The sequence below is a fragment of the Pecten maximus genome, chromosome 7 (genome assembly GCF_902652985.1).
Source record: "Pecten maximus chromosome 7, xPecMax1.1, whole genome shotgun sequence".
Classification (NCBI taxonomy): Eukaryota; Metazoa; Mollusca; class Bivalvia; order Pectinida; family Pectinidae; genus Pecten; species Pecten maximus.
The window spans coordinates 14,183,228-14,207,843 of NC_047021.1; the positions used below are offsets into that span (position 1 = coordinate 14,183,228).

Genomic DNA, 24,616 nt, shown 5'->3' on the forward strand with positions numbered 1-24,616 from the left:
TTTAAAAAAAGTATAGAAAATGTAGGAGGGAATCTCCACACAAATAAAATTTTACACTGCATGGCCAGCTGGACAATGCCATTATACTCCCATCAAATCCTGACGGGACGTACGCATGAAACATATTTCCCGACATTTGATAGCTTTATATTTAGATGGTCATTGTTCAAGGGTCAGAGATCACAATTGAAATATAAAGTTTGTGTACAATATATCTCATGAACAACTCACCTGATCAGGATTATAGATACATCATTCCGAGGCCTTTTCTGATCATGACCGTAGTTAATTATGTACTACATATTTTATCACTTCATTGCATACATTTTTGTTATATCCGTTGTAACTGATTGTTCTCTCTTTTTCCTGGTTTCTATTTTGTTATTTCATTGATATTTTAGTCGTTTCCTTGGTTACTGCTTTATTATTTGGTTTGACATTTTGGATTTGGTTTTCTCCTTTCTTTGGTAACTTGTTAATTTCTTTGTTCCTATTTTTATCACTTATTTCTATCAAAATGTCAAAATAATCCATTAATCCATAACACTTTAAAATGATCAAATTTGAAACACTGTGAAATGAAATTTGGTAATCTATACAACTATGTCTTCTCCTTTGATAAAGATGACAAAAACATTCTTTTTTTTTTGTCCGTTTATTTTTTTTCTTTGTATCACTTTATAACATCATCGTTCATACATTACAAAACACAGTCTATGTACAGTTTAACTTCTTCTACAGAAGGACTTTCACACCTTCTAAGTCTTCCTCTGATGGTAACATGATCTTTGATGAATCAACTAAATTGCGGTCTATTAATGGCAGACCCAGCTTCTCTCTCCTTTGCAGCTCTAAATGGGCTTCTCGCATAGACCAGTTCTTTAATCTGTAAAAGGAGCAGAGCTGTTATGCATCTGGTGTCTGAGATACCAACAGGTATCAGATAAATGTATTTATTATAGTCACTTTATTCAGATAAATGTATTTATTATGGTCACTTTATTTAGATAAATGTATTTATTATAGTCACTTTATTCAGATAAATGTATTTATCATAGTCACGTTTTATCATGTATGTACTGCAGGTTAAATTATACTGGTGTCTGCATATTATGCCAAAGTGACACATGTAGCCGTGTGAGGCAGGATGGGTAATGTGTAACTGTACACGTTACAGACCTGCGACATGGTTGTCTACAGAGTAATAATTGTTGTAAGGTTACAGTCATTTGAGTCTTGACGTTCAACTACCACTACAAGAAATTATATTTCTATTTATCAGAATATAGAATCATGACATTTCCCCCTTTTCCTTGAGACAGACAAGAACTCTAGCTGGGGAAGCTAGATTCTGGAAATGGAATTCCTAGCATCTGAAAGGACTGGATTCAGGATGAAGAGAACAAGAAGCAGGACCTTCATGATCAATGGTCCTACAAGCAAGTTTGAGAACTTGCCCAAGGTGAAACTTAGTTGTCCAATTAAACTGAATTAGAAGTATCATAAATTACTCTAAAGAAAAGGTAAGGATTACAAGAAATTTTGCACTTGCCAATCAAATAGTCACCAATATTTATAATCACTTGCACATGGATACAGAGCAGTTAAGGATTTTTTTTTTCACTGGGATGAAGACATTTTGTCTCCTAGGAAGGTTTGGTTTGGTTTGGTTTATTTTGTTTAACGTCCTATTAACAAGGACATTTAAGGAATGAATTGCAAAATTGTGAACTTTCAGAATGAAAATTATATGAACTATTAACATTTGGGAATGCAACCCAATATCTCAGAAGCATCAGAGTCGGTAGTTGGTGGGAATTTAAGCAACTTGCTGCGACAGATTCCAAACAAAAAGAAAGACTTTCTAGCTACTATCTTCATACCTTCATTTCTAAAAATACAGTCATGTTATTTTAATATATATTAGCTATTGAAATCAAAAAACATTATAACACTATACATACGTCTTATAATGGGTAAGCTATACTCTGGGCTTAACTACTGGAAATGAATGTTTCAGAGATATGTCTCTGTATGATCAGTTAAACAAGAGATCCCAGAAGGATCTTGGAACCCACAAGTGAATGATCCATATCAGTCAAATGAAAGACTGATCTTTTTGATTCTCTTCATTTCCCTTCTTTCATTCTTCCTTCAAAACATAAGCTTTATAAAACACTATATAGCAGGAGCAACCTGCAATTGTCAAAATCCAAGATGGCAATACTCTTTGTCATCCATTTAGGTCTTTCAATCAGACTTACATGCACAACTGGAGACTAAGAGGAACCTCTACATTCGAATTTGAGAAGGCCCATAATAGCCAATTAGTACTTAAATTTGAGAACTAGCAGTAACAAACTTCAATTGTCAAAATCCAAGATGGCCACCTGCTGGCCATATTGTTTTCTGATTGGTCCAAAAATGCAATATGCATAACGTTAACTAGGGACCAAGGGGAACTTACATATGAAGATTACTTCAGTACTTTCTGAGAAATAGTGATAACAAACTTCAATTGTCAAAATTCAAGATGGCTGCCTGTCAGCCATGTTGCTTTCTTTGGATCGGTCCCAAAATGCACTATGCATAACTACAGACCACGAGGATCTTACCTATATATGCAATTAAAGAAAGATCCCTTCAGTACTTTCTGAGAAATAGCGATAACAAGAATTGTTAACAGGCGGACGGACCATAGATGCAGGGTGATTCTTAAAGCTCACCATCTGAGGACGGTGGGCTAATAATGTAGGGGTGTGCTTACAGGGACAAAGATAGAGATATATGGTACTTAATATGGAAATTTAAATGGTTTACTTGGATATTCACTCACCTGTGATCTGGACAATAGCTGAAGAAGAACATCATAATCACCATGAGAGTAATACCGGTGAAAAACGTCATGTTGTGAGTGAATTTATCAAACTCATGGTCAACCTCATCCCAACCGAAAGAAACATAGTTCTGAAAATAAACAAAATTACTTGTAATTAATAAGTCAGTTCCAGACAAATAGCTATCATTACCAACATGCTTATAAGGTCACATACATTAATTACACATTGCACAACATGTTGTGTGCACATCATTTTAATTGATGCATGCACACCATGTAACATCTTGCAATTGGTTACATATTTAATTTTGAACTCACTAGTAAGGGCTGACAATGGACAATCCAGATCCCCTACCAACTGTTTATAAGATCACTGGAAGACCTATCTCTGTAACATTACATTATACATATGTATAGGGATGACATGAATTTCAATATTGATATACAATGTATATAACTATTCTAATTGCATGGCTACCGTATATCTATGCATCTTGAATGCAAGAGTTGGGGTTTGGGTTGGAATTTCAGTATATTGCCTAGATAAATGTTTGGTTTCTGTTCAAGGAAAGTAGTGACAGAGATTGCAATTTAAATAAAGGGGACCGATAATGATGAAAATTGACATAATTGATCTTTTATTAATTAAATTTTGGACCACCATTTTCTTTTTGCTCAAAATTTCAATGCTAGTTTTCTTGAAATTTATACATTTTTGAAAACAAGTAAAATTAATGCACAACGATGGATAAAAGGCGATCATGATTGTAGACCTGTCACAATGAGCAATTAAAGGGCCGGCCTAAAACAAGAATCTGGAATGAAGTAAGTCGGCACCTGTATGTTTCAAACATATATAACTTGTGAATGTAACTTGCTAATAATACATAATTATGATATAAAGTACTTGTGTCAATGTAACAACTTTTGCTTAAGTTGTTTCCAGTCTAAATATAATGCTGGCGTTCTTGTATTTAGTAGTGTACCTGATTGAGATACTGTTTGGCAGGCCCAGGAAAAGATCTTGCTTTCAAGAAGGTTTTGTTTAGAAAAAAAAAATTAATGTCAACAATCGAGTTTCGACAGTCGAGCGCAATAATGCGATAGTTATCTACTTGAAAATATGCTACTGAGAGCAAATTTAAAGCTATCACAATACATTGATAAGTCAACCACTATTCATGTTTAATATTTCATTAGACTTTATACGAAAATAAAATATCACCATTTGTCTAACTTTATGTTTCATCAATTAACAGTTGTATTGATTAATTCAATTCTGGTTCACCTTCTGATTGAAAACAGATAAATGTAGCATGGCAGTGAGTCATCCTAACAGATTTTCTGTTCCACAGGTGGGTCAGGGACAGGAAATTCTGCCTATTTGAAGGCAAATGGTAACTTTCCTGCGACCCTCCACCCACACATGTAGCCCGAGCAAGTAGAGCCAGCGCACTGCTATATGAAAATGTGGAATTCTCCAACACCTGATTAGGTGCTAACACAATAACATCAGGCGTGACATATAACATCTACCTTACATATATGGATAAATGATCTCTATTTACCCCAAAACACCCATTTTGGGCCAAATCAGTGTTCTATTCTGTCCGTATAAACCCTTGCTTTAGTAGGGTTGAACGATTTACCCCAAAACTCCCAAAAACATCTGACAACATCAACACATTACATGGAAACACTGTAAGAAATTGATATGTATATATTAACATATCAAATACAGCTATTGATAGCTTCTTTTGTTGACTTATCGGCGAGTAGGGTTTTGACGGCGAGGGAGATAACTCTTACAAACAGTCATACAATAAAACCGACCATGTGGAAAGATAAGAAAGAACTATACGTATCCAGTTGATATCATGTTTATTCAGTACATAATATGCCACAACAATTATGACATAGCTATAGGTGAATTGCCAATTAATTGGCACAAATATAGTTACAGTGTGAATGGCATAAAAATACTCATAATTATTTTAGTATGTAGATATCGGCAGAGACCTATATATTAATATTTAGTATATATATAGGTCTCTGATATCGGTAAAGATCACAATACAGAGTTATCTCCCTCGCCGTCAAAACCCTACTCGCCGATAAGTCAACAAAAGAAGGTATCAATAGCTGTATTTGATATGTTAATATTTATGTATATATCAATTTCTAATGAAGTTTTCATGTTATGTGTTGATGTTGCGAGATGTTTTTGGTAGTTTTGGGGTGTTTTTGGGTAAATTGTTCTGCCGCTTTAGTACGCTGGCCAGGTGTAATGCACAACCATGACCTCTGATGTCATTCATTGAACAATATATAATTAGTAAATGAAATTGTATATTGTTAACATTACCAATACTGCAGTACACACAGTTTAATGATATAAATATAATGGAATGTCAGAAAACACCACATGACATCCTCAGCAAGTTTCAGGTGTCAGTTAAGCGCGGATGAATTTTAATCCAAATAATGAAGCTTTTCTCAGTTTGGTATAGTTATAAATAGCTATAATAGTTAAGAGATAAATAAGCATGTGCCCAACCTGAATATTGTAGTGAATCAATTCGAGTAACAGTAGTAAAGTGCAGACTAGGCACTCTAATTATAATTGCCCTAATAAACTAAAACATAATCATCAAGTTTTAAATCAACTGTTCCAATGAGGAAGCTTACAGCACAATATATATCTATCCAAATATACAGACTACAGTACAATGCATTATTAACAACCAAAATAACCTTGGGTGAATCGGGATCCCGATTTGCAAAGTGCTCTTCCAACTGCTTTAGTTCATCCTCTCTGCTGCTGACTTCTTCGATTGTTGCACTTATTCCATCTTTATTTTTCTTTGATGTTGAAATCAAACACGACGGCTGAACAAGTCGTCTACTTTGTCGAGAAACAGCAAGTAAATTCCTTGCCCTCACGGCTGCCCTGATTAAGGTCGCCATTCTCAGACAAGACTTCAACGTTGCTAAGATCTTTCCTATCGAATGATACTCTGGCTTTCGGATAAACACTCACTGGATCCCGATCAGTTTATTTTCCCAGTGTACAACAGTCTAAATGGCGGTAAATGCAAAGAACTTCTACTACGATATTGATATTGTAGGCTACCTGTTGTACGTTGATACAGCATGAGTTCGACAACAGCTAAAATTCTACGTAAACAACGAAGCCATGTATTTGGCATTTATCAAATAATTAATTAGATATTTTATGCCAGTTTTGAGCATGACTTCTTATGAAACAAACAGTGTTGACAACTATAAGACCTACCGACCAACGCTGCAGTTCTGACAAATACAGTTCAACGAATGTATTATTCACGTGTTTATAAACGGTTATACTTGGTGGAATTTGAACATCGTATGGACCATACTGATGTAAATGCCCCATATGATTTTCTTTAATGGCATTAAATTTCTTTTCCTGTATAAAAGGGAGACAATTCTCCATCAATCCAAAGAAAAATCAGGTGGATAGGGACTTTACTAAATACAAAAACAGTGAAGTATTTTCAAGATCCTGTAAGATACCAAAGAAGAGAATTAATTGTTTTGACTCAGATATGGAGCAACATCCTCCTTCAAAACGTAGGAAAACTGAAGGTGGTTACAGAGGGGAGATGGATGACTGGGATGATGATGACTTTGACTTACAATTTACTCAAGCAGACCTGGAGCACATAGACACAATGGCATCACAGGCAATAACACATCCAACAGGTAACAGTAATAGGATCACGCAAGTTACACACCAACAGACAGCTTGCACCAACCCAAATCAGAGCAGCTCGAGGGCCGCACCACAGAATTTAACTACTCCGAATCCTGTTTCACTGCCAATTGGCAGTCGGGGCTCTTTTGTTAAGCCACAAAATATTTCCAGCAACAATTCCTCCTCCTCTTCACGGAATACATCATTGTCTTTCTCATCCAGAAACACTTCAAGCTCAGCATCTTATTCCTCATCAAGTTCCTATCCTGTTACACCAAAATCAGCTGGTAGTCATCACAGCTCATCTAGTCTGAAATCTGGTGAGTAATTCCATGTGTAGGTATATATCTTACAGCTGATTACTAGGTATAACAGTCAAATCTGTATTAAGCGACCATTCAAGGGAAGTTAAAAAATTGTCTCTTAATGGAGAGTGGTCGACTTAAATAGAGATTGTATCTTAGATTTATATAAATGTTCATAAGCTTTTTATTCACTTTATTAATTGGCAATAAGTCTAAAAAATATATATGAAAAATAAACCATCCATTGAACAAAACAAAACCAAATGTTTTTAGTGTATTCATTTTTATTATGAGCATTATAGTATTTTTTTATCATTATATGTTTTTTTGTAATTCTTTTAGCATAGCAAAACACATCGATTTAACATTAGAAATATATTTCATTGGTTAATTAGATTACTTTCCAATGCCTGTATACCAATTATTTATATATATATTTTTTTAATTCCTGAAATCTTGGTCCTGACATGCATCACGCCCTGATATAATTAGTTACGTTAATTACTGCATTTCCTACTTTATTAACAGCAACTTTTTCACTGGCAAAATATCTGTTTATATTTCTCCAAAAAGATAATTGCAATTTAATAGTTAGCTGACTGTTTATACATTCCTTGATTGTTATATTTCTCATGCAAATTTATGAGTCCAAACGTCTGAAAATCATCAGAATTCTAGACCCTTTCTTCGCTTCCTCTCCCGTCCGTTTTCACAAAAATTAAATTATTTGGGTGTTATCAAGGTGATAATGGAAATGCATATGGAAAGCATTTTGGAGACTTCTGGTCATTTATTAGAGAGTTATTGTTATCACAGTAATAAAAAAAATTGCATTTAATTTCTGTAGAGTCTTCTGTAGAGATGGCAGTCAGCCAGTTGTCAAGGAGACCAAGTATCCCTCCTGCTTCCCATTCAGACTCCCAGACCCAGGAAGTTGTTAGCAAAAGTGTTCATAGAGATAGTAAAGACATCAATGTTCAGGTGAGTTGATTATCTTTAGGCACCAGTAAAGATATAGCGTGCAAGCATAATCAAAAGGTGTAGTATTGTGCATACCATGGGATGATGCATGAATCATGGTAAAAAAGTACACAGTTTGGTAAACACTAGGGCTCAAAGTGGCATTATAGAGTCCAGCAGAACACGCATGTAATTTAGGCATCAAAAATCATTTTGGAATGACAAACTTTATTCATAACACATATACATGTATATGTTTAAATGAAGTCTGGACTTTATAGCTGCTAGGTCTTTTTATCAAGACATTGTACATCTATAAACTCTAGGAGAAACTTTTCTCTTCAAGCTAACTAGATATGTTAAAATTTTACCATGCTACTTCATGAAAGTCATAGCCTGATACTGTGTGGGTCTGTGGGATGTACATGCTGATTAAAGGAAGATTACTGAAGTCAGAGATTTGAGGTTAATTTTTCATTTCATAACATCTACAATAGCGATGAAAAAACACCTGGTGTAATATGTTGCTAATTTCTATTGAATGAACGTATATAGATATGATATTGTGTTTACTCTCAGTTACAAGAAGCAAAAAAAGAGCTGTCTAACAAAGATGGAGAGATAAAAATATTACGAGATAACTTACAAAAGAAGGAAGGGGAGATAACTCAGACCAAGAAGGAGAGAATGCAGGCATTGGACCAGCATCAAAGAGAACAAAGTGAACGAGAAAAAAATCTCCAAGCAAACATTGACCGACTCAGCACTCAGTTACAGTTTAAGGACAGGGATATAGCAGAATTACAAGGACGGTGTCGTAGTCTGGAGTCAAGACAGCAGCCAGTCGAGGGAGGATATGTGGGCAGTAGTCCAAGGAAAGTACCCCAACACAGTCCACGACCAAACAAAGACAAAGCTCACTCTCCTAGTAGTAGTTTTCCAACAAAACACAGTTTCATGGCTGATGACCGATCTCCTAAGGCAAAAGCACGACTGTCAATGTTACAAGACAGGAGTACAAAAGATACTGGTAAGGTACTAACAAGTCACCTCTCTGTTTGTGGAAGTGTTTGTTTGCTTTGGTTATATGAGGATAGGCCATAAATGATACCATGACATTGTCAGCTCAAATATTTGTATCATTTCGCCTCTTGAAAATATTTGCTTTAATATGATTTGTGCAGTATCAATTCAAACACTACAAAGTACCTTTAACTTTAAAGGTAACTTTGATTGTTTGAGTAAGGGTTAGATGTGCTGTATGTCATATACTAATCTAAGCATACTCAATTTAAATCAAACAAAAAATGTATATTTTCAAACTTACTGGTAATAACTGCAAGCATGAACATCACCTATATAAATTTAGAGATGTCTGTACTACGAACAAGAAATATAACCATGCAGTTGAGTTTTGTAATTGAAATGTTTCATTTTTACAGACAATTGTTTATGATTATTTTCCCTTAATTTGATCATATACAAATTACAATGTATATCACTTTTCTTAGCCATGCTATTTGTGTTCTTCAAGAAAACCAACAAATAATTAAAATGATTAACAGCTCATTTCACAGGTATATGGTTTGAATTTTTCTTACCATTGCAGCTCTACTAAGTTAACAATGTGGCCTATGTGTTTTAAGGTACTTGTACTGTGTTGGATACTGTAACCACCCCTGCCAGCTCCACTCCAGTCACCAGGTGTTTAAGGCGGAGGAGGCTGTTTCTGTCTGTGGCTGATCATCCTGGAGGTAACTGTCTGCATGTAGATAAGATTGATGATGTGACCAAGGCTAGGTTCATAAACATTGGCAAAATACACAAATGCAATATATGGATATTGATATAGAGGAATGTTTATGTTTCTAGGACAATCAGTTTGTGTTCTGCAGGTTCTATAGGTTTGTAATCAGTCTGTCACACTTCTGAAGCATATTTCATATCCTCTTTCACAATTGTGGATTTTCCAGGTTAGAAATTAACCAAGGGGATCATTAAGTATTGTGCGTACTGAGTTGTTGCCTTTCCTTCATTGTATGTCCCTTTGTCAGGTGAAGATCAGAGTTGCTCGGTTTCGCCCTCCTTATCAGTGTCGGTTTATGTCTCTCTGGAATCTGAGAAACCGGTTGATCTGGGCTGTCTTGGTTGTGTTCTTGGGCAAGACACTTTACCCTAATTACTCTAGATAGCGCATGCGATGGGTCTCCAGTTTGTTGTTTAGTGAGGTAGTCACCAGCTACTACAAGGGGACTCCACCTGGCTGTTCACGAGGCGATAAACCCAGCAAACAATCAAACTTTATTTAGAGAACATTTTGTTCTTAGAATACAACAATCTCTTGGAATGGAAGTGTCACAGTTACAATATTGAGATGTGGGCTACAAATTGTTTGCAATACTTTACCTTTTTCATAATGGAAATAAATTTATAAAATGTGTCATTTCTCATGTATACATATATTTTGCTAACCTCATTATAGTACTGGAATTTCTGGAGTGTAAATGACAGACACAATGGTGTTTTTTAAGGGGTATTAAATGGAGCTCAGCTTGTATCTAGTCTACTGGATACGTCTCCCAATGGAGGAGGTGTCGACCAAGGCATTGTGGGACTGTTACACACGCAAACAGGAAGCTGTGATCTACAACGTCTCCACTTTGACAGAGACAGCAGCAGTAGCATGTTGTCCCCTTTACCAAACAGGCCAAGGTATAGTGTTCTAGTGCCTTCTCTCCATGAAACATGAACAGCTCAGTATAATTTTGCAAGGTCCATATGTAGTTCACTTCTGTACATGTAAAAGTGAAGCCCTAGTATATATGTAGTTCACGACTGTACAGGTAAAAGTGAAGCCCTAGTATATATGTAGTTCACGACTGTACAGGTAAAAGTGAAGCCCTAGTATATATGTAGTTCACGACTGTACAGGTAAAAGTAAAGCCCTAGTACATATGTAGTTCACGACTGTACAGGTAAAAGTAAAGCCCTAGTAATCATTATAAAATGCATCTTCAAATTCAATAATTCTGACCCAATATAGTTTACCTATCTTCTCAGATAAAATTGAACGTTCAAGGCTTAGCTAAGTAATTACTTCTAGACAAAGGTGAAAATCCAAACAATCGCTACTCCAAACCTCATACCTGGTCTGTCTTTAGTCACAAGGCTTGCATTTGCTCTTAGAAGTTTAAAAAGGTGCTACACCATAACTAATGCCATTTAATTTTACCTCTAGCTGCTTTAAGATTCCTTTTATGTCCCACATTTTGGCCATGTGTAGGTCAAGTTGATCTGTTTCCATTCTAATATTTACGGACTTGTTTGGAATACAAACACGGAACTACTTTATAAAACAATGGGATATATATATATATATATAAAATGTATGACGTTTTGTTCCTTTGAGCTCCACAGAAATATGGAAGTTTAATATATTGTGGAACATTTTTTATAATCAACTCCAAACTATAATTTTAGAAGAGTTTCATAATTATACAGTATCACTAAGGTAGGAAATATGTGTGACAACAGGATGTTTTGGAGGTGAATTTTAGCACAATTTCTAACTAATTATTTCTTATTGAATCCAAAATCTGCAGTTTACTCCTGAAAATGTTCTCTTGATTCTATGAATTTGTTCCCAAAAAATCACATTAAAAGACTGCATCCAAATTGAAAGGGGAAAAGCCCTTGACAGTAAAATGATGTTAACTATACAATAAAAATTGTTTATTTGAGTGTCATATCATAATTACTTTTCTGTAAGACATGTACAGAAAATTTATAGCCAGAATCAATCTTTCTAAAGCAACAGATGGTTAAATATATCTTTAACTTACTGTATACCTGTGATAAAAGTTTTCTACACTTTGTTAGCTTTAAGTATTTTCACACTGATATGTTTTGTTTTCAGGCCTTCTGACACCAAACCTGCATTTAAACAGTTACCTTGTGTTGGATCCTCTGAACACCGAACATTAGCACTTCAAGGCATACAGACTTTGTTGTTACACAACAAGCAGTGTGGTGATGATTCTTTCAACAGAGTTGGCATTAGTATATTGAGTAATGCTGCTAAGTCTGATGCTCCTGTTACTAAGGGTGTGGCCCATGCTCCCCGAATAACCAGTGACCAGGAACTTCCCACTGACCATGGTGCTGTGTTACTGCTGCCCCTACTGGCAGACTACCTTGGACACTACCTTGACCTGCTGTCCTCTGCAGTAGAGGTCAGCCCCCAGAGTCCTCCATCCTCACGAGGAAGCAGCAGTCTTGACAGTTCAGTAGAATCACTCAGCAGTTCCTTGTCCCTCCTCCTCAGAGACTCTGGTCTCTTTGCCAACAATCTGGAGGCTTTAGCTCTTGCTGCTCTATCCATTCTTCACAAGCTCGTGTCGTTCTGCCCAAGTGTTCGAGCGGTTTTGCTTGAATCACCTGAATCTCACACAAACACAAGTGTAAGGGAGAGTGGAGCAGTACAGGTATGTACACTTTACACATGTGTAACTTATAAATACATACTGTATAAAACCTATAACAAATGTACACTGAAAAATGAATATACAAATGTAATTGACTTTTTGAGTAGCTGAGTGAAGCATAGTGTGAAGAAAACTTGGTCCCATCAGAACTAGTCATGCTGTAGGATATGGCTGACAAACCATTGTTTCTATCATGCATGAGAGGCTGATGATGGATACAGTCACACTTCACTGACTATTGACACATGTAAACTTAGACCTGACAGACTATTGGTATTTGTACAGTCACACTTCACTGACTATTGACACATGTAAACTCAGACCTAGCTGACGGACTATTGGTATTGTACAGTCACACTTGGTATATGTATGTAGTCATGCGTGATTGGCTGACTCTTGAAATTGACGGGTTATTGGTACGGTCACACCTGGCCCATGTATATTGCAGTCACATCTGAATGATAATGTAGTTCACACATCATAATTGATTTGTTGACAGGTAATTGAAGATAGGCATGGAGATGTATGTACAAACTTTGATACTAGTATTTCCTCCTCTGGGTCATGTTCAAGGTCACAGGTGTCAGACTTGGAAGACATCTACTTGCTGAGAAAAATCTTCAGCCTTGCTAACCCTGGGCAGGGGGTAAGTATCTGGTCTCAATAAGAGAGGACTGTGTATAAGTGTGAGGGGTGTATTATTAGAATGTCCAAATGCGCCAACTGAGATCAGGAAGTAAGTGGTCACTATTATGAACCAAGAATCTTTAGAGTATATATACATGTAGGTTATTTTATTATTGTGAAGAAACTTGGAATGTGTTAAAATATTTACTGAACTCCTTCTGAATGCAATGTAATTCGATACATAGAGGATATCTAACAGTGTTTTCAGTAATACCAAATATATTTCACGAGTGGGGCTAATATTTTGATATTTTTCACGAGTGCGCAGCACTTCAGTATCTTCAGAATTGGTATTACTGAAGAAACTGTTAGATATTCTGTTTATTAGGTCATCTGACCCGAAGGGTCAGGATGACCTATAGTCATCATGCTTCGTCCGTCGTCGTGCGCCGTCCGCCGTGCGTAAACTTTTCACATTTCAAACTTCTTCTCAAGTTCCACCAGTGGGATTGAGCTGAAACTTGCCTGAAATGATCCTGAGATGGTCCTGACCAAGTGTTGTTATTTTTCGGGATGGTCCGAAATCCAAGATGGCCGCCATAGCCGCCATTTTGAAAACACAGTTTAAACTTCTGCTTTGTCTCCAACTTTAATTGATTGATAGAACTATTTCGATAGTCTGTGTATTTGTTTGTGACTAGCTTCGACTCTGTGATTGTTTACGTCTAAAAATAACAACGGGAATCTCCAGATTGAGGTGACAATGTACACAGAACCGTGTTCTCTCGGACACTATCTCGTGAACGAACACACACACAAGACTACTACTTTGCAACTTCTCTGATATATGAATTACCTTGTGAAAGGAGAAATGAAATAAATTTTAATTTTTACCGATCATATTCTGACATACAGTCGACTTACTAGAGTCCCGCGGTGAAGCGATGCCTTACTCGTGCATGTTTGTCTTGCTACCTACTCGCACGAGAGAGACTAGTATTATCAATGAACATTATAAAAATCATTACAAGCATATGTAGAACGCGGGCGACTTAGATATGGCTAAGATTTCATTTAATTTTGTAGAACTATTTAAATTGAACCACCTACACTGCGAGCTGGAAACTTCCTCACTACACTACAGCAGGCCTACATCATATTCATTTTTGAAATTTTTAATGAAATAGTATTCTGGTCTATTATATTCAAATGCCTATAACTTGAAATTAAAAAGGCTGTTACATGCCCTTTATTGAGACTGTGCCTTTGGACAGGGTTAAATCATATAATCTTTTGCATGCATGTAAATGTTGAAAACAATTGTAGTAAATTTTCAAATTCTTCGCCACAAATACCGTACAACATATATAAACCTTTCGCTTACTTGTGCCGAAGAAAACAATTTGTGACAAACCTGTTCTGATAAATTTATGCTAAAATATTGTCAATTATTATGTCACATTAAGTTAAATTAACTTATTTAAGAACCATGTTGGATTTTTTTATATTTTGAATTCAAATCAGTATCAACATATTAAAAAATGTATTAAAGAAAATTACTAAACATATATAAGATAGTTTTTCTTCAAAATGTCATCTGCACACAGGTAGAAATAAGTAAATTTTCAAATGTCTTTACCTAAAATACTATATCAACATATTTCAACATTTCTTTACATGTGCCAAAGAAAACAATGTGTGGACAACATGTTCTGACAAAATTATCCTAGAATATGTCGGTTATTATTTAATTTATTGTGTTTGCAATTGATAAGGATTGCAAGCAACCTGGTGTAACAAATTTATACTAAAACAACTTAATTATTATGTCACATTAAGTTAAATTCAGTAATTTCATGTTTAAAATCATGTCATCAATTTAACATAATTTGTTTTGATATTTTGATTTTAAAGTAATTTCATCTTCATACCAAAGGTATTTTAGAAAACAACCATATTAAAGTATTAATAGAAGTTACCTAGTAATCATAAGTTTACAAAATATTCTCCCTGGAAATGTCATATGCGCACAGGTAAAAATCAGTAAATTTTGAAATATCTTTGCCTCAAATACCATATTTCCTGTAACATATTTTATTAAACATTTCGCTCACATACAACAAAGGAAAAATGGTGCGAGAAACCAATTCTGACAAATTTAAACTAAAAAAAATTACATTGAAGTAATATGTACCATATCTAATATATATTTTATTTTATTAAGTCAATTAATATTTGGATTTATTTTAACTTACTACAAAAGGTATAGAGATTATTTGACAATATCAAAGAATTAGATAACTTGATTTAATTAGCAAAATTGTTCAGAATAGTCTTAAAAATGCCATCTGCACACAGGTAGAATACTGTGACTTGCACAGGGACTTGTGTAAACAGTTCGCAATGTATGTTTCTGTTTTAAGGCCCACACTGCCATGGAAAATATATTTACATCAGGAGACACATTCTACTTTGTAGGCCTCTGACTGCAATCAACTTCCCTCTTTGTTCTAATAATTGAAATATTCTGAAATTTTGCCAGAAATCTGGTTTTAGTTTCATATTGTAGAATTATTCTCTCAATTTCAAGCTATTTAGATATTGAGAATTCTAATTCACTTAGAAAAATTCAAAACTTGCTAATCACCGAATTTTCATCAGGGAAAGATAAAAGGAATTAACTCGCTCATCTGGTCATGATATCAATTTATTATAAATTATAATGTAGTGATTATTGATATTTCTCTTTCTATTCATGATCGATCAATAATTGATCATGGATTGTTTAAGAATTGTTGATGATCGATCGATCAAGAACTTTATAGTGATTCCAAACACTATAAGAAGTTGCAAACTGTTTAAAACAAATGTAATAGACATTTCCTTATTTGCTTGATATGGACGACTGACACTGATCATGACTTTGAACTTCAGGGAAATTCTCGAAATAGCATATTATTAAAATAGCTTAGGCAAAAAAACAAACAAATTTCCTTCTATCATACATACTAAAAATTTGGATTTTCCTCACGCAAGTATGAATTATTAACTTTTCCTCCAAGATTGAAATTGGTGCGAGCTAATTCCTGTAAAATCATGAAAATTTACATCTGATTGAGTTAATGATTATATTGTGAGGAAATTGAGTTAATCCCTATGTTGTGAGGAAATTGTTCCAAATTAAGATATTGTCCTGTTTTAATGATTTTTATACGCCCGACCCGACGTACATTATAATGTTATCATGTTGGCGGGTGGTCCGGACCATAACTCTCGACCCAGGCTCTCTATACTTAACAGAAATACACATCTTGATGAGCCGGAGTGTCACATACGAAAATCATGCCCCTTACCCCCGTATTGGAGTTATTCCCCTTTGATGATTTTACTTGTCCGGACCATAACTCCAATTCTACTTAACCCAGGCTCTTCATACTTGACAAAAATATACATCTTGATGAGCCGGAGTGTCCCATACCAAAATCATGCCCCTCACACCCGTATTTGCGGCGTTATTCCCTATTGATGATATTACTTGTCCAGACTATAACTCCAATACTTCCCGACCCAGGCTCTCCATAACTTGACACAAATATACATCTTGATGAGCCGGAGCACTACAACCTGTGAAACTATCCCCTTCCAAGTGTCAAATATTGCCCGGGCGTATGTTCTGGCCCTCCAATGGGTCCTTGTTTATTTTTATGTACATCATGGGAAATCAGCCACTTTCGTAACCTGATTTTCACATTTTAACAAAATGGCCGCCATCAACTGAGCTCTGCTTGGTTTAAATTTAGATATTGTCTGATTTTGATGAAATTTGATATGTAGATACATCATTGATCACCGGTCGCTCTCGTAGCCTCACTTTCACATTTAAACAAAATCGTCGCCAATTCCTGGCCTCTGATTGGTCGAAATGTAGATAATGTTCAATTTCAATCAGATTTGATATATGGGGGTTTTAAGGGAACTGCAAATTCAACTTGATGGGTTTTGTTGCCTTTACGAACAACAGTCTTTTTATTGGTCGAAACTTAGATATTGAGCGATTTTGACAAAACACGCTCACACAGAGTTATCGCCCCTTACTACACTTCATTCCATCTGTGACATCCTTCAGGTGTCACCATCTAGTATATGCATGTAGTCACGCGTGATTGGCTGACTCTTGAAATTGACAAGTTATTGGTACGGTCACACCTGGCCCATGTATATTGCAGTCACACCTGAATGATAATGTAGTTCACACATCATAATTGATTTGTTGACAGGTAATTGAAGATAGGCATGGAGATGTATGTACAAACTTTGATACTAGTATTTCCTCCTCTGGGTCATGTTCAAGGTCACAGGTGTCAGACTTGGAAGACATCTACTTGCTGAGAAAAATCTTCAGCCTTGCTAACCCTGGGCAGGGGGTAAGTATCTGGTCTCAATAAGAGAGGAATGTGTATTAGTGTGAGGGGTGTATTATTAGAATGTCCAAATGCGCCAACTGAGATCAGGAAGTAAGTGGTCACTATTATGAACCAAGAATCTTTAGAGTATATATATGTACATGTAGGTTATTTTATTATTGTGAAGAAACTTGAATGTGTTAAAATATTTACTGAACTCCTTCTGAATGCAATGTAATTTCGATACATAGAGAATATCTAACAGTGTTTTCAGTAATACCAAATATATTTCACGAGTGGGGCTAATATTTTGATATTTTTCACGAGTGCGCAGCACGAGTGAAAAATATCTAAATATTAGCCTCACGAGTGAAATATATTTGGTATTACTGAAAACACTGTTAGATATTCTGTTTATTACATTTTTTATCAACGAAAAACCTACCCCATATGCTAACTAGGCCTACAGCGATAATTTGTAAACAAAAAATGTAGTTCCCCCTGTCCAGGTGCTGAGATATATGTCGGGCTTTCTGATTGGTCAATTATTTTGGTATTTTCTAATCATTAATTTGATTGGTCAAATCAGCAAAAGTGATATTTTTCACTAGTGATAAATATGATATTTTTCACTAGTGAAAAATATCACTTTTATAGAATGAATAATTTTTGATATTTCACTGGTAAAAATGTAATAAAAAGAAGGGTCATGGCATTAGGTTATTGGTAGCAGTGTGGCGTGATGTGGTACTACCAAATTCATTCAAATATATGATCATGACAGACTTTAAAGGTGGGAAAAATACAAGATAAATGTTTAAAACAATTTCTGATGAAAAGATTAATGTAATAATATTGGGGATGTAACATCTGTACATTCCTGACTCTGATGTTTATTCAGAACAAACAAGTTTAGAATAATGTTTTAAGTCACAGGGTTTGAATTTGTTATTTTGTCCTTTGGTGTTTCAGGCACACAAATATAGTGTCCGTGTTGTAGAAAGAGCCTTGGACATTCTGACAGTGTTAGCAACACACCTTAGTGAAGATCAGGTCCCACAGTAAGTTTATTTTCTTCAATGAGTAAGAATCTAATATTAAATGATTTATTGACTGGAATCTTACTTCTGTTAACTTCAGACTCCAGTTTGTTAAATGGTTTGGTTATAACAAGCATGTATTACCAAATCTTGTCGGTAGAAAAACACTATATATTACATGTGTATACTTGTGTTTCAGGCTACTTCCCTTGCTCCACAGCAGTGTGCTAGCTAATTGTATAGATTGTGAAAGTGATCGGTCTGTGGTTGTACGAGGAATGAAGTTGCTGACTGCACTGGTCAAGTTTAACTCCTTTGTGTCCAGCCTGTATGTAGGGCCTGATGGCTGTCTCCTTTGTCTTTTGTACAATGTGTGTAGTGGCACTATGGTTAAGGTCTCCTCAGAATATTGTCTACAGGCCAGCATACAAGTGAGTATACATGTACTAAATTAGCTCAAATGTTCAAAAGGACCAAAAGGGGTCAATTTGGCTAAATATATACGAGGGCTGATTGATAAGTTGTGAGCCTAGTATTGAAGGATTTGAATTTTGCCAGACATATTGTATTATTTTTCAACATACCGTATATGACCTAATAAGGGCACAGGGCACGGGTAATTGACAGTTGGGGCGCCCTTATTAAGATTTGTTTTTCTGAAGTTTTATGAAACAGACTATACCTTTTATAGCAGAATACCCAAGGCTGTGGAAACAGTAAAATATTCAGTCATAAAAATAATCCAGATGAAGATATCTATTCATTATCATATATATTAGGCTTAAACATCACTTGAATATTCCTGTAAACTTGTAAACCTTGCCAGCTGATCTTTAGACCAGAGAACATGTGTTCCACCATTAATGTTCTAATGGAGCTCTTTTGTGTTCTATTTATAGACAGGTGATTTCCCAGATCATGTCAGACATCGTTTTCTTTGACCTAATAATTGATTTACAATGTCTTTTACTAGCTTTCTGTACTGAAAAAATAGTTAGTTAACAACAAGAATGAAGTCTTTTACTTTATCTTCAAATAAAGATGGTAAGTTATTATTTGTATGTGGTTAGTTTCGGGTGCACTTTGCACTGACATCTGTAGGAATAGACAAAATGTGACGAAAACTTTGAACACATAAAGTAGCAAAACATTTCACATGAATTATTACTTTTGAACACCATTTTGACACTCTGTCAAAGATTTTTTTACTTGGAAAAAAGGTAGGGGTGCCCTTATTAGGGCAGGCGCCCTTATTAGGTCATATACGGTAATCCCCTTCAGTATCTATACACATTTGCCAGCAGTGTTTTTAACCTCAATGCTACTTTTATAGAATTCCTTTTGGCTGTCCAGAAAATCATCATCTGCATATAAGGGTTAGGGTTAATTAGGGGGCCTGAAATAGCTGTTTTCAGATTTGGAAATAGATGAAAGTCTAATGGAGCGAGATCAGGTGAATAAGGCGGATGCTCAATCAATTTAAAGCCACATTGTGAATGGCAGTCATGGCAATGACAGACTCTTTCACTCTAACCCCAATCTAATTAAAATCATAATGGTCATTCTCACTACGTTAAATGAACATCTAACAACATCCCATAAGAGGTCACGTCAGGGTGACCTTTTGGATTAGCTAATCAAATGACTACTTCCAGAATCTTGGAAGTGAATTTTACGTGTCCGAATTAGCATGACTAAAGTGCATAGCTGGTATAATCTGTCAATTTGTTTCAAGTCATTTCGTCCCACAAAGCATATAGCTATATACATGCTGTGCCGAAATGGTTTGCTTCAAATGCAATTTGTGATGAAATGTTGCATCGCCAAATTGACAATTTGCCCTGAAAGTGAAATACACACATATCGGAGGTCATCTGAACATGATCCCTTATGGGATGTTGTTGGATGTTCATGTAACGTAGTGAGAATGACCATCTAAATTTTAATTAGATTGCTCTAACCCTAACCAATTTTGTCCATTTTGCAAAAGCCGCTTGTCTTGTTTACTTTAGAGTGTTACCTCTTCAATATAAACTAACCAAATGAGACCAGTCCTTGAGTACACGGCCCTATATAGTCAGAGAATAGTAAGACTTAAAAAGAACATCCTTGAGTACCTCCTAAAATACAAGACTCACAACTTATCAATCAGCCCTCATTCTCGTATAAAGGACTTCTTCTCTAAAGCAATGGATAGTAAGATTGTACATATTTTGGGGCTGACCCACATGGGCCTGAGTGGGTGGGACCAAAAGGGGTCAATTTGGATAAATTTATATAAACAACTTCTCTGTAACTAAGCAATTGATATCACTCATATTTGTCTGGTAGCATCGTTATGGGTAGGGATTCAAAATTATACAAATGGTGGGGCTGACACCCTGGGGGCCTGAGGGGTGTGGCCAGAAGGGGTCAATTTGGATTAATTGATATAAACAACTTCTGCTCTTATATTAGGCAATGGATATCACTCATATTTGACCGGAAGTATCCCTATGGGTGGGGATTCAAAATTATACAATTGGTAGGCGGGGCCAAAAGAGGTCAATTTTATTTCGTGGATTAATTAATGTACATTTTGGCATAAAAACCTGACATTTTTAGAATTACAACAAAACCATTGTTTATGTGATGGAAAAAACTAACTACAGGCATTTGGTTGCTGGAATTGAATGCCCCTGGAAACATCATTGCATACATGTATAATCCAAATGCTTCTTAGTATGCACAGTTTATTTCTTCCAGCTCCTTTTAACATGATTTAAACTTTGACTACAGTATCTTGGTTTAAAGATATATCTTGGCAAAATTTACCTGTTTACACTGTATGTTGGTCACTATGACTTCATATTTAGATCACCACATTCATTTTAAAAGTTTTTGTATAAAATCAGAAATGATTTCACTATTTTGTTTGTATATCTTTGTAGAAACTACAATGGATCAGTTTAAAAACTGTTTCTGAACTTTAATTGAACTCTATAGTATGATAAGGATGTATAGGGGTTAATATGTATGTTTATATTTTTCCAGCTTTTCCATTGTCTCTACAACATAATCAGTGTTCACAAAGGAGGGGCAGTTCTCCTTCTACAGAGTGACTGTAGGTGTAGTGTACAGGTAAGTGTGTCATATTACTTTACCTAACTTATGTAACGGTGTATTTGATTGGAGTAGGTTGATCACATGTTGTAACCCTCTTGCAATCATAGTCGTCCCAATACGAGGACTGACTTCATTGTCAGTAAGAGTCACTGGTCTTTTTCTGCTAGTTCCGACTGCAACGTAACGACACCAATGTTGTTGAAAAGATTTCCCATTTCAAGTTAAGAGAAAATGGAGAACATAGATTTATTGTCTTGCCTGTAGTGAAAAGTCGTGAAAGCAAGACTAAGGAGTTACTTTTCCAGTGGCAACTCATCATGGTGGACATGTGATTGTAATGGTATCTAATATGGTGTACAGGTGAGAGTACTTTAGAGGTCTGTGTAGTGTAGTGATTGCACTACCACATATCAACACCCGTCTCTTCCACCAATGGTTAAGTGTTAGTGTAGTGTAATGTAGTGATTGCACTACCACATATCAACACCTGTCTCTTCCACCAATGGTTAAGTGTTAGTGTAGTGTAATGTAGTGATTGCACTACCACATATCAACACCTGTCTCTTCTACCAATAGTTAGTGTTAGTATAGTGTAGTGAATGCACTACCTCATATCAACACCTGTCTCCCCCACCAATGGTTACACTGTAAGTGTTATTTGTTGTCTGTTCTGAGTGAGGTGTAATACAGGTAGTATGTATATAGGATACACTACACACCCATGTCAGTAAAAGTTGTTGCTGTGTTTGACAGGTAATACGTACAGTAGTTGTGGTGCTGCACCGCCTTCTTCTGTTGTATGAGGAGGGAGAGAAGGATGGATTGGGTAGTGAGGGACAGGAAAACCTGCTGGTTCAATTAAGACAAGGACTGCTGTTGTTACATGCACTTTACCAGAGAGATGATCACTTCGCTGAACACCATTACCTCGTGGAACACCAGTATGTCAGACTGATCACAGGACTCACTACCGTCTTCAAACGACTCGCAGCCAATCATTCCCATGAATGTAAGTAATTCTGAAGTAATTCTCGCTTCAAACTGGAGTAGTGCTGACAGTAATATTTTGGAAAAAACATTTACATAGGGAAATTGGAAATATTAGCTTAATAATGGTTTGTAGTCCCTAAAAATACAGCACATTTTCATACTTCTTATGTGAGTCTTTAGAGTGTAAGGTCACATGACCAGAAATTTGAAGTGTTATCATAGTATATTTGTGTCATGACTCATCCTTTTATTTCTGCTGGTGGCAAGCTCATTATTATTTCTTTAGAATTAAGAAGAAAGATTAAAGATACAAATCACAAAATCTTACAGTATTTGTTCTCCAGTGCCACTCTCCTTCATAATACTGAAGATATGCAAAGGTTGTGTGATCCTTTTTTAGGTTCAATGAGCCTTTTCAGCTATTATCTATTATGACAGCAAAAGGGAAAACCAACAGTTTGAATTTCATTTTGTTTCTCTTTTGTTATTTGGAAAAAAACGAAACTTTTTCACTTGTGATTATGATTTTATGTTTTTTTTTACAGTAAGTGCTTTGGGAGATTTGTGGGACTTTGATGAAGATTATAATGAATTATCACAGGAAAGTGAGGGTGATGATGAAGATATTCAACAAATGGACAGCTCCTGACCCTTAATTATATATAAGAACCACTGGTATTAAAGAATTCACCACCACAGGCCATCTCACACAAATGCTTATATTGTACATCAGTCATCACAATTTCAGAATTTGACAGTCTGTTTCTATTGCAGTCTCTGCACGTTATGAATGTTTTGTTAACATTAATGGAGAACCATTTAAGAGATAAATCAGAACTTGATTGTGTGAAAGGAATATTTATAGTAGTTAAAACAGTTATTTATGTGCAATACAAAAAGGTAAAGCAATGTACCACATACAGCAGTATGTTGGGAATGTTAGATATCAAATACTGTGTGTAAAGACAGTATTTATTCTGCAATAAGTATTTATTCTGCAATAAGCTCAGGAGACCAACAAATATATTATTTCTGACTCAAATATATTATTTCTGACTCAAAGTCAGTGGATGTACAATGAAATTATATTTATTGGTAATTTTGCTGAACAATTAAATATGATAGTCTGTTGTGGTGTGAGAACCTCATCTTATGTCAAATATTGATTGTTAAGAGTGTGCCCCAACATAATGACAAATTTATGGTATGGAGTAAGATATTGATTGAACTATAATATTTTTATCAACTAGCAAAGTCAACAGTATCATAGGAAAGTTGTTCATAGATAAGATGTTCTATTAAGATTTCCTTATTATTTATTCTGCAATTTAACTACATGTATATTATGTGATGCTTAATTACATATACATATACATTTATTATTAAATAAAATCGACAGTAAAGGCTTTGTTATGTCATTGTTGTACCATTTGGAAAAACAAATGTATGTTGTTATTGTCCACTCCTCAATGGATTTGTTTCCTACCTACATCAGTTCATACCTTCTGTATCTTTCCTTGAAGAATCTTAAAGATTGTTAAGATGATGGGTTTCATACCAGAAGTACAATTGTACATCTCTGCAACCTATAATTTAACATTTGACCTTCTTATACTTGTAGCAAACAGTTTCATCAAACATATTTCAGATACATCAAACATATTTCAGATACTGGTACATGTTATAATATTACAAGTAAACAAGAGCAATTAGACTTAGATGTTTGGAATACCTTGTACACGAAAATGAGTCCCATATACACTATAATTACATAATACCCAAGTAACAATTGGGCATACGTAAACCACAAATGAAACTGCTCAATCATTACAAACATGAGCAGGAAATGGCATCTTCCATGTACGATTATATTTATAAATATTGTACATGTTGAGCAGGGATTTCAAGTGCAGCAAGGAACCATGGTGGTCCCAAAGAAGGAAGTCTATCATTATATATCTGTCTCTCCGAAACCAACACTTACCAACCTCCAAATCAATGTCATATTAGGGAAGCGTAACCTTCAGAACATTTTGATGTAATTTACAATATATGTCGTAAATGAAGGTGAGAAATTGAATCACAATATCCAATATCTCGCTTCAGTCCGACTGTATACCACATGTA

General features: G+C 35.4%; 2 protein-coding genes across 2 annotated transcripts; one reads left to right on the top strand and one right to left on the bottom strand.

Annotated features, from left to right (window-relative positions):
• Positions 1-667: 667 nt before the first annotated feature.
• Positions 668-5,860, bottom strand: LOC117331690 (NADH dehydrogenase [ubiquinone] 1 beta subcomplex subunit 11, mitochondrial-like). The gene is made up of 3 exons (XM_033890524.1): positions 5,594-5,860; positions 2,837-2,967; positions 668-886 (listed from the first exon to the last, which is right to left on the bottom strand). The coding sequence occupies exons 1-3, from the start codon at positions 5,804-5,806 to the stop codon at positions 736-738; spliced, it is 495 nt and encodes a 164-aa protein (XP_033746415.1). The 5' UTR covers positions 5,807-5,860; the 3' UTR covers positions 668-735.
• Positions 5,861-5,925: 65 nt separating this feature from the next.
• LOC117331076 (ATR-interacting protein-like) lies at positions 5,926-23,892 on the top strand. Its single transcript, XM_033889672.1, has 13 exons — positions 5,926-6,895; positions 7,728-7,861; positions 8,420-8,870; positions 9,487-9,594; positions 10,372-10,552; positions 11,757-12,324; positions 12,824-12,970; positions 17,229-17,375; positions 18,327-18,415; positions 18,594-18,825; positions 21,428-21,514; positions 22,253-22,508; positions 23,035-23,892. The coding sequence occupies exons 1-13, from the start codon at positions 6,268-6,270 to the stop codon at positions 23,136-23,138; spliced, it is 3,132 nt and encodes a 1,043-aa protein (XP_033745563.1). The 5' UTR covers positions 5,926-6,267; the 3' UTR covers positions 23,139-23,892.
• The last annotated feature ends 724 nt before the right edge of the window (positions 23,893-24,616 follow it).